At 38.9% G+C, this 10,438-nt stretch overlaps 1 protein-coding gene across 2 annotated transcripts; it reads right to left on the bottom strand.

The window, feature by feature from the left end:
- Window positions 1-213: 213 nt before the first annotated feature.
- MFSD1 (major facilitator superfamily domain containing 1) lies at window positions 214-10,380 on the bottom strand. Of its 2 annotated transcripts, none has more exons than XM_009585951.1 (14): window positions 10,333-10,380; window positions 10,054-10,166; window positions 9,647-9,689; window positions 9,008-9,075; window positions 8,063-8,171; window positions 6,789-6,891; window positions 5,934-6,032; window positions 5,039-5,150; window positions 3,974-4,030; window positions 3,164-3,320; window positions 1,987-2,084; window positions 1,543-1,655; window positions 1,002-1,049; window positions 214-278 (listed from the first exon to the last, which is right to left on the bottom strand). In XM_009585951.1, the coding sequence occupies exons 2-14, from the start codon at window positions 10,161-10,163 to the stop codon at window positions 214-216; spliced, it is 1,182 nt and encodes a 393-aa protein (XP_009584246.1). In that variant the 5' UTR covers window positions 10,164-10,166; window positions 10,333-10,380. The 2 variants fall into 2 exon arrangements, with proteins under 2 accessions (XP_009584246.1, XP_009584253.1); XM_009585958.1 differs by having other exon boundaries at window positions 10,123-10,166.
- Window positions 10,381-10,438: the final 58 nt, after the last annotated feature.

Below are 10,438 nucleotides of genomic sequence, written 5' to 3'. Positions count from 1 at the left end.
GGAAGAGTGCCAGGAAAGGACACCTGGTTAATTGCCACTTCATTCACAGGAGGCAGGAATATGAAATCCTACTACTAACTGGTAAGAAGAAAAAAAAAAAGCTTTCAATACAAATGGCAGACCTACAAAAGAGACTGACTTCAAACAGTAATCCACTTAATTACTTCAGGTTAAACATTTCATAAGGACATTGTCCTTTATTGTTCTTTATACTTACTCAGTTGCAGCTACTTTTTGCAGTTTTTCCCTTTTCTTTGCAGACCAGTTGAGATCACCACCTGCAATGGAAGTAATACACACTTTGAAACTTTTAAAATTGGTCTTCATACCTCACTACAGAAGTTCTCAGAGCACTCCACAAAAGAAATCAGTGGAGTAATTTTACAAAAGTAGAAACTGAGGTAAAAGGAAAGAGCAACGTGTTCATTATCATCCGAGCAAGCAAAATCAGGATCCAAACTAAGCTCTCATGCCTGATCCAGTTTTCTGTTGGGTAACAATGAACTTTTTCTACAACTCACCGTAAGACCCCATAGAACTAAAGAAAGTGGAAGCAACTTTGAACGAAACAAATTAATAGCCCTTCCAGATCTTTCAGTAGTTACTGCTTCAAAAAACAGTTGAGAAAGAACACTGCTATTTGAAGGTAAGTCTACAGAATTAAGTTTTTATATTTGCAGATACGTATACTGTCAAGTTTGATTCACAGTTTAAAAAAAGCTGCAGAATACCCTACACATTTGTTCCAGTCGGCTGAAGGGATAAGTACCGCTGCCCTGCCGATGAGATTTAACATCACAGCAAGGTTCAGGGAATTACACACTACAGCATCTATGAAGATGATGTTACAAGGACAGGCCTCATTTAGAGATGCTCCTGGTACCAAAGCCATGAGCTATAGCACCTGACAGGACCACACAACACCACTTGTAAACAGTTCAGCTTGATAACTTCAAGAATTATAATAAAAATAAATATCAAGAGAAGCTGAAAACACTTACCTGTGAGATGATTCACAAAATACAGCATGACTACAGCTATTAGTGACACTAAAAAAACCCAAAGGAACGGTTTTAGCTGACAATACATTTACAACAATGACAGAAGAACAGCTTTAACATACAACCAAGCAATAACTAAGTTTTTTCATGATAGTAGTAATTGAGGGGAGATTTTTGCCAGCAGCATCTCTTAATTGCTTTTGAAAATTCCACTGTGCTCATAAGTACCATGGTAACTCAGAAAAGGTTGGTTGTTTTAGTTTTGTAACAGCCCTCATAAATATAGCCTTTAAGAGTACCATTCACCTACCCTTTTACTCACTCTTCATTTTTTTTGAAACACTGAAACTACTTACACTAAATCGCTTCAAGAAAACCATAAAACACTTCACTAGGTTTGATTTACTTTCAGCGTTGCCCCAGTTGAAAGCTCTAACTGTAAGAAAGAAGTTACTACTGTTTTACAGTAAATATTAAGAAAAAAAGCCTAATAAAGCTTCCTGAATGTAGAGAATCCATTTTCAATGTTTTTAATACTTACAGCAAACACAAGCACTGAAGAAGACTTCAAGAAACAAGTATCCTCTTCTGTCCAGAATCATCCCAGCTGCTATAGCAATAACTGCCAGACCGAGATTCTGGATAGACTGCATACTAACACATAAACAAAGGATTACCACCGTGTAGAAATTTATTTTTAAAACAAACATCATTAGCAGCACTGAACAAACAATGAGATTAACTTCTCCCCATTTGTTATGACATATGACAGTCATGACTCCATATTTTTGCAGAAGTTTCTGTGCATCGACCACAAGCACCTGCTCTATCACACATATACATCCTGGAAAAGACTTCCTGCTAGACTGGACTTGGAAGAATTATTAACCATTAACGTGTTAGAATTGCTTGATATTGAGTGGTTCAATAGTATCAGGACATGGTCACTGTAGAGCAGCATAAGCAGACAGATCTACATACTTACAAGCCATAGGCAGTGCCCAGCTGGTGTTCTGGAACAACAAAGGCCACCATGGGCCACAGGGCACAGGCAAGCAATGAGTAGGCCACTCCTAGCAAACACTGGCGAAATAAGTAAGAACAAGTAAACAGATGTTAGATGAGATGCATTTTTGCTGTGAAGTTCTAATAAATGAACATATTGGTTTTCCCCTTCTCCCAAAAGAGGGGAAAAAGAGCTAAAGTAACACTTTTTGCAATACCGTTCTAAATAAATATGCACATTTAGGAGGAAAGAGAACTTTTTCCAGGAGTGACCTAAAAACTAAACCCTATCTAATTAGCACTAACTAAAGAGCCTGGCTTGAATACCCAGAGGAAAAGATCAATGCTGCAACTCACTAGAAAAATACCTGAAAAACAAGGACCCTATTTTTAACCCTGATACACTGGTGAGCGCCGTATTTAAGCCTTAGTAAACCTTAGTTCAAAAGCAATTTCTCATGGAATCTGCCCTAGGAAGGGGAAATCAATAACGAGTATTTTTATTACCACTATCCAATACAGCACGTTAGAGACAGTTTAAAATAATTGAAAGTGGTTTAATTATATGATAGTAATAAGCTTCATAACCACACCAAAAGAACAAGTTCTAGGAGAAAAGCGAGCACTTACAGTTATCTAATAATAACTAGCGTAAAGACTGTCCATGAAGCATGACAGCAGACCTCTGCAACAGAGCACCACCAAACCACATATACTGTGACGAATTAAGGCCTTCTCTGAAGGGACAAGGAATTGCTACTCGGTCTAATCCCATCCTTCCTAAGAAGCTGAACACCCTTTTGCACTAAACAACTATAGAATTACTGCTACAGACAGCAGCCAATCTTCTCCACCTCAAAACACACATGCATAACTACTGCCTCCCTCCACAAAACACCAAAGCCTGAAGTGTTATCTTTAGGCTGCAGACAGCTCATGTTAGTTTTGCCTGCATTATGCATTCTTTGCTTTTTCACCATCTTTAGTTTTAAACTCAGTTTCACATAGTCTATCCTTCTTAAAGTCAGCGATATCAAAATAGGTTTGAGGACTACCTAAACAGTCAGAAGACAGTGGCAATTTATGCAGAATAATTCACCATCAACTCCATTTCTTACTTTATCATATTTAGCTGTAAGTCTCAGAGAATTAGTTACCATTGCTATCCAGGGGTTCCAGAAGGTAAAAGCCAACATTACATGAGAAGCAAGTGTAGCTATTATAGCACATAAAACCCAGATGATATTCTTTCCAAGTTTATCCACCAGGAGACCAAAGACTGGGGACATGGATGCCGATATGATATACACAATACTACAAAAGAATAAAAATACGAGAACTGAACACCAGCTAGCCATGGACAGCTATAGGTGTTACACGATACAAGTGTCTCCAGACAAAACACCATATTCCCTTGTTATCTGTAAGGCCATAAGACAAACCACACAAACCACTGCCCCCAAACAACAGACTCCAGAACTCAAAATTCCCAAAAAGTCTGAGGACATGAAAACTTTCAACATCCAAGGAAATAGTGACATATTCGGGAGCTCTTGGAATCATACACCAGCAAGTGTTTTGTTGTTGCTGTTGGGGTTTTTTAGGGTTTTTTTGCCACATCACAAATTCATCTTCAAACTAGGAAAATTTAGTTCATTTAGTGCTGCTATTAAACTGTTTCTATCACTCAGAAGGGAATCCCCAAATACTAAAATAATACCCTTCAGACAGAGCCTTTTCTTTCTGATTCCTCAATGTGAACATCTAAGACATTTTTATTTAAACAAATACCCACACCTCCCAATTATTCCTTGGGCCATGTGAAATCTATCTGTCCACTTAAATGCAAGTCACCACCTGCAACAGTAGATCCCAAACTTGCCCCCACATGGTGAGAGCCTGAAGATACATACACCCCCTAGAACACAGCAGTAGCACATTTACTTGTTAAATCAACCACAATATACCTGTTAATTGCACTTGCTTCTTGAGATGAGAATTTGAATTTCTCAATAAAGAAAACCCTGAAGGAAAAAAACAGATTTAGAAAAATGCACACTTGTATGACATGCAAGAAAAATTAAGCTAGACAACAACCTCGTTTACAGGAAACTTTTAAATATGGCTATATAGCTTTGACATAAACATCCTGTCACAGATCCTCATGTAAAATGTATTTAGGAGCTTATTATCAGACTCCACGAATTTTTGTCTAAGGACTATTCAAATTACACTTTGGGGAAAACATCCAAAGTACATAACCAACATGTAACCCAATAATGAGACATTAGCAATGAGCATACTGCAAGAGACTAAAGCGAGAATTTTTAGAATACATGCACAAGCAAAAAGTAGGCATCTACACTGCTAACTGTAAGGCCTCTCCAAGTCATCTGAGACTTTTCCATCTCACTCAAGGTAAAACATGCACTGACCTCAAGAGATCTGTTTCTAATTCCAAGTATATTCAATACTATTTAACTGAGCTATTAGATCAAGTCATATGGTTCAAAAGGGAAACCTACATATGAATGCTTCATGTTTCAACTTGATATATACCGAAGTCAGCACAGTAAGAGAACTTCAGTCTGAAGTTGTAACTACATTTAAGCCCCCACCTCGCACTCAGTCAATAGCTTGTAAGCGTGGAAGGAATTCTATACAACAGCTGTTCACAGCTCTCCACACCAAAACTCATGCCACGCTTTAAATCTTTATCAAGTTTTAATCAGGAAATGGAGCATGCATTATGCTTTTGAGTTCTGACAACTCAGCCTATGCCAAGCAATGGTATTTCCCACAAAGCTCAGCAGATAAAGAAACTGTAAGAGTTTTGTTAATTGGTATCGCAAGTATAGCAAACAATGCCACAGCAGAAATGACAAAACACAGCACAGACTTGCTGGGAGACCACTGGTTCTGTAGCCATCTGGGATTCTTAAATATTAGCCTGCACCTCTCCCTTTGCAAGTAGCTAGTTAAAACCCTAACCAAATTCAAGGGGAATAGCTACATAAGTGAGAAACACGTACTTTCCAAGTCCAATGAAAGGAAAAACCGCTGCATAGTAACAGACACAGATTACAAAGATAAGCCACAAGGACAAAGAGAAGTCCTTCACATCGGTTAGCTTCATCACTTCACCTGCAATGGGGCAAGAGCAATATTGTTTCAGTCAGCATAAGCATATCTGAAATTCATCCACACTGAATAAACATTAAGGTGATCACAAGTCACTACTAAAGCATATATTCCTGCCACTATCTACTCTCTTGTTTAAAGTTTACACAGTGAGAGTCAGTTAAGAATATACAAGTCCTAAATCAACAGTGCCAAAGTCAAGAACAAATTGTCTCTCCCACATTAAGCTGGATGTACAAGTTCTCTAAAGCCTCTGAAAGTCTTATGCAGGAGAATTAAATACAAACCACTTTTTTAAGGAAATGTTTAATCAGCTAGCAAAACTCATGTCCAAAGCCTCACATTATATGCTCTTATTTGGACCTCAAATTTAGTTTATTTTTAATTGGTCTAAATTCTCCCACATGGAAAACTCAAAACATCACACATTGATAGAGAAGAGCTGCATGTTTTTGCACACCTATTGAAGGAAATAAGACCAATTCCAAGAAAACAAAGTACCAGTGGCAATGGCACAGATCAAATTGGTGTGAACTGGGAGGCTCTCCACATGCTTTCTAAATAAAGCAGATAAACATCAATTTACACGTAGATGCATTAAAACTGTAAAACTTCCTACTGATATAAAATAAAAATTATGATTAAAGCTATAACTGTGAAAAAGATGTTAAGCAGCAACCACTGAATTACGTAAAATGGAAACCTGCACAGTGCGCAGAGTAACTGGAAGGGTCTGTTCCAGAATGAAAGGATGAAGGCCAAGGCAGGTTCAGCCACACCACTCACCTGTTTTCCCTTGCTCTTTACAAAGGAGCTTCTCTGCTCTTTTGTCCAGATAAGCAAGGATTAATGCACAGATCAGTGAAAAGAGACACGTTACGCCACCTGCAAGAAGGCAATGCGACACATTTAGTTGTTGACTCAAGTAGTAACTTGGCTTTTAAGCAAAATTAGTGTAGCATACCTTTATATATCTAATACAAACCAAGTATAACACCAGTTTGCCTTATGTATAAGACTCAACAGCTGTACAACTCAAGAGTAAGGTGTAAATACTGAAGCCTGCCATATGAGAGACATCTGCCTTGAACTAGAGTACAAACATGTAGCTACATTTATTTCATTTAAAACATTACCACCACTCCTACTCAGCACAGCCGAGCTCCTTATTTGTACCTCGTAATAACAGAAACAAAGCCTGGGCCTTGATACCAGAACCAGGGCCTTAATACCAGAACCAGGGCCTTAATACCCATGGCTCTGCAGGAAAGGAACACAGATCCAAAGGTAGTTTAAATTTCACTTTTACACATCAGACAACTACACGCAAGCTTTGACGTGATATCCTTCAGAAAATTTTTCAAGTCTGTCCTTTACTCAAAGCATGTTAAGTGTTTCATCTCCGTAAGATACAAACTTGAATTTGGCAACCACAAACATCACACAGCATTTTATCAGACGAAGTAATCATACACTCTGCATAAGAATATTAGCCATTGATACAAACAGCATTTGAATTGCTCTTCCTAGTCTCAAATGTATTTGTCCTATTTTCAGGTTAGTAAGAAATCATTAACATGCACACTGTTCAAATTCAGAAGCCTAAAATAGCAGGTGACATCAATTCAAAATATTACTGACCTATCATGAGAGTTAACCCAAGAGTACTGGGACCAGTATACCCCAGAAGATCTCGAACTCTAGAGTATATCCATCCCATGATATTCATGTTCACTGTGCTCCCCTAGGCAGAACAGACTCATGTGAAGAATAATGTATTCCACAGTTATATGAATTCAAAAGGAACATTAGGCAGATTGCTTATTGAACAGTGTTCAAAACAAACAGGTAAGATGCTACACAGGGAACAAAAACCACCACCAACAATGATAAAATTATTCCCTGCTGGTTTGATCAGTGTTTGTAATAAATTAACCACTGCAACAACAACAACCTACCATCACAAACTGAAGTTTTATACAACTCTAACAGTGACATTAGAAGTGCCATAAAATCTACATCATACACTGCATTAGCTCATAAACTGAGTTGAATTTAATACCACATGTTAAAGCAAACAGGATTCCCTCCTGAGAGGCATCAGGAAGCACATTTTTTTTTTCCCCTTCTCCCCCTAGAGAAGGGATCCATGGCTGTAATCCCAAGGCTAACAACAGACAGTTTAACTACAGTTCAGCTGAGATGAGGTAACTGCTAATTAGCAACAGTCTGAACATCAACCCAGACCCAGCTGTGACCAGCTAACTCTCTTTTACCGAGGTAAATACCTGCGATGGTTTAAGATACCACAGGCTGCTGATGAGGACCCCTAACAGCAGAGGCAGGTCTGCCCCCTCTTCATTCACAGCCTGGTGTATTAGTGTACACCCACCTCTAGCAGCAGTTTAAGTGATTATATCAAACCTAAACGGGACAGCTGAGATGCAGTCACACAGTTCCTATCAGAACCAGCAACAGGGACAAAAATGTCTTACAATAGCAGATAAGGATGGGAGTTTCTTAAAGCAGCCGTCCCAACTCATTTATCAGAGCCTGCACTTAGACCTCAAGCCACAGCTACACTCAGTTAAGCCAACATTTTATGATATGCCAAGAATCAATTAGTCTGATGAAATGCAGCACTGTGACTGTCCCACCCAGAAATCTATACTAGTAACACCATCAGGCTTCCTTAGAAGTTCAACAGGTTCTAAGAAATCTTATTAACCTGCTTCCTTGTGTATCCTGTGTCTATTTACCACAAATTTTTAACATTTTACATTTTAATTTCACATCCATTTTTAACTACAACTCCCTAGGGAGCATTAGAAATGCTGTTTTCCACCTGTCTCGCTGCCAAGACAAGCCACACACCTGAAAGTCTATGAATTAAAGCTATACAGTTTTACACTTACAATTCTGGCCATGCTTAGTTGTAATCCAAACACAAGATTTAACTCCTTGCCTTTAAACCAACTGACTGCATACGTGTTTTGTGCCACCGCTAAGGACTCTCCGCCTATTCTAAAAAAGAAGGAAGACATAAACCAATTGCAACATGCAAAGCAACAAGGAAGCAGTCCATCAGTTGCTGGCAATACCAAGATGACGGTATTTCAGAGAAATTTATTTGTGTACAGGTAAATCTAACACATACATACAAGGCAATAGAAGTCTTAAAGACAATTCAAAAGAGAATTGCAGTGTCTTAAGAACAATTAAGAGTACAAGGTATCTTAAATAGTCTAGGGAGTGATTATAATTGCCTTTGGCCATTTACAGAAATTCAATCAATGGGCAGCAGCTTCTCATTTCTCTTCTGCATTAAAGAACCAAGTGGTATAGATCCTGACCCAAATGAAACCAAAAGCAGGCATCTTACCTGGAATCAGAATTCAATGGAATCATCTGCCAACCCCCCAATACAGTTGGTCAGACTTTCTAACACTTTTATGCTGTGGCACATTCACAACTTGGAGGTATTTCTTCTGACATTTGCTCTCATTTTTTACCACCATAGGAGCCCTGTTGTATTTTTTGTTGCTAAGAATTCTTTTTACTCAGGAAAGTAAGAATTAAGAAAAAAGGAGAACTAACACAGTTTTATCAGCTTACTGAATGTCTTTATGTGGGTAGTTTCATAATTTCTGAATTCAGTAAGACCTGCAAAGTCCTATTTTTTGCTCTCTAACTTTTAAGTTAGACTGGGAATGCGACTGAAGATCTTTCATGTCTCAACTTTATAGATGCCTCAAAATCCTACAATTTTGTCTCTGAGTGTAAACACAGTAGCAGTTTTCTAGGACACAGAAAGATGGTCCTTACCTCAGAGAGCACATTCTATACTCTTCTAGACTTACCCAAATATGAATCTTCCCATGTTCATCAGCCAAAAAGTATTAAGTAGCGCTCCCAAAGCAAAAATTGCCTGTGAAATAAACATTTAAGGAAAAATTATAATTTTATATTTGAAGTATGGAACAAACTAGAACCATCTGAAAACAGAAAAAAAACCGGTTTTCCCTTCCCAGACCTGCAGAAATACTTCACACCCACTTCCTACTCCTAGCTTTTTGCCTTTGCTCCCTCTGCATCTCTGATTCACCATTCTGCTGGCTACGCAACAATACCCAACCTGGCCCACCCTGAAACTGCACTCAGAAAACACTTCTAGAGGCTCAAGTCATGCTTCACTGTTATCATCACACCCTACCCAAATACAACTATAGGGGTAGTTTCACATCAAACAGATAAAACATTTGGTTCCTTCCTACATTCTTATTTCACTCATCTTTCAAGGTCCTCTGTTCCCATTCACCCCATCTGTTCCCAACTACCCCGATAAAATTCAGGGTTCTCCCATTTCAGTTCTCTTCACCTGCCTACTCCCATCTGAAATATACAGTACTACACAAGAAGTCATTTGGGCTTTTTTCCCCCCACCCCCAGTAGAGAAGCTTCAGACACGTATCATCCCTCACCCTCTCATTTGCACTTACCTGCCCGACACAAACAAAGATACTAAATACTACAGTGCCCAACCTGTAAGAAAAATAAAATCACTTAATGCATAGCTAGAATACTTTTTCCTATAAAACACTATATTAGACCTACAGCAAGGAAACAAGGGGAGGTTGATATGCAATAAAAGGTCTCCATAGTAAATGTTACAGTTTGACAGCTTCCTTAAAAAAAGGTAGTACAGACTGGCATTTTTGAAGCCACTTTATTTAAGCCATAAAGGGAAGGAAACTCATTTATACTAATGAAAATTCCTAGAGCACATAAAAAAAAATTGAAAAAGATTACTATAATTTGAAAAAACTTTATATTATAAAGCCTATACTTCACATGCACTTTAAGTCTACCATCCATCGAACATGAGTAACGCTAACATCACACTTACCGTATTCCAAAAACTCTGTCTATCAGAAAACCTCCAAAGAAGCAAAGAACCACATTGGGCCAGGAATACCAGGCATAGAGAGCCATGAACTGAGCTGTGTTCACCTTCATATCCTACATCAAGAAGGGGGGAATTAAAAAAAAAGTAACTACTCCTAAGATAATTACAGGGCCAGAGAATGAGTATCCAAGTAGAACTACTTGGAAACAAGTACGCCTTCCGACCCGGCCACTGCCCGTACCTCCCCAGCCTCCGCTCCCGCCCCAGGCAGCTACTCACCCGCTGAATCTGCGTCTGGAGCGCCGCCGGGTTGTCGTAGCAGAAGCAGCTGCCTGCAAGGAGAAGGGGACGCCTCAGAGCAATGCCCCCCGCACCCGAGACTCCC

The sequence above is a fragment of the Fulmarus glacialis genome, unplaced genomic scaffold (genome assembly GCF_000690835.1).
Source record: "Fulmarus glacialis isolate BGI_N327 unplaced genomic scaffold, ASM69083v1 scaffold331, whole genome shotgun sequence".
Lineage (NCBI taxonomy): Eukaryota > Metazoa > Chordata > Aves > Procellariiformes > Procellariidae > Fulmarus > Fulmarus glacialis.
The sequence above is the reverse complement of the archived record's forward strand: the minus strand, read 5'-3'. Positions and strand labels throughout refer to the sequence as shown.

What these genes read in the sequence shown, in the direction of transcription:
- MFSD1 (XM_009585951.1), bottom strand. Translation starts at nt 10,163, where the DNA reads ATGAAGGTGAACACAGCTCAGTTCATGGCTCTCTATGCCTGGTATTCC. An exon ending in AACTAAGCATGGCCAGAATT is followed by an intron (nt 6,892 to 8,062) that starts GTAAGTGTAAAA and finishes TGTTCTGCCTAG; the next exon opens with GGGAGCACAGTGAACATGAA. An exon ending in TAAAGAGCAAGGGAAAACAG is followed by an intron (nt 5,151 to 5,933) that starts GTGAGTGGTGTG and finishes GCCCCATTGCAG; the next exon opens with GTGAAGTGATGAAGCTAACC.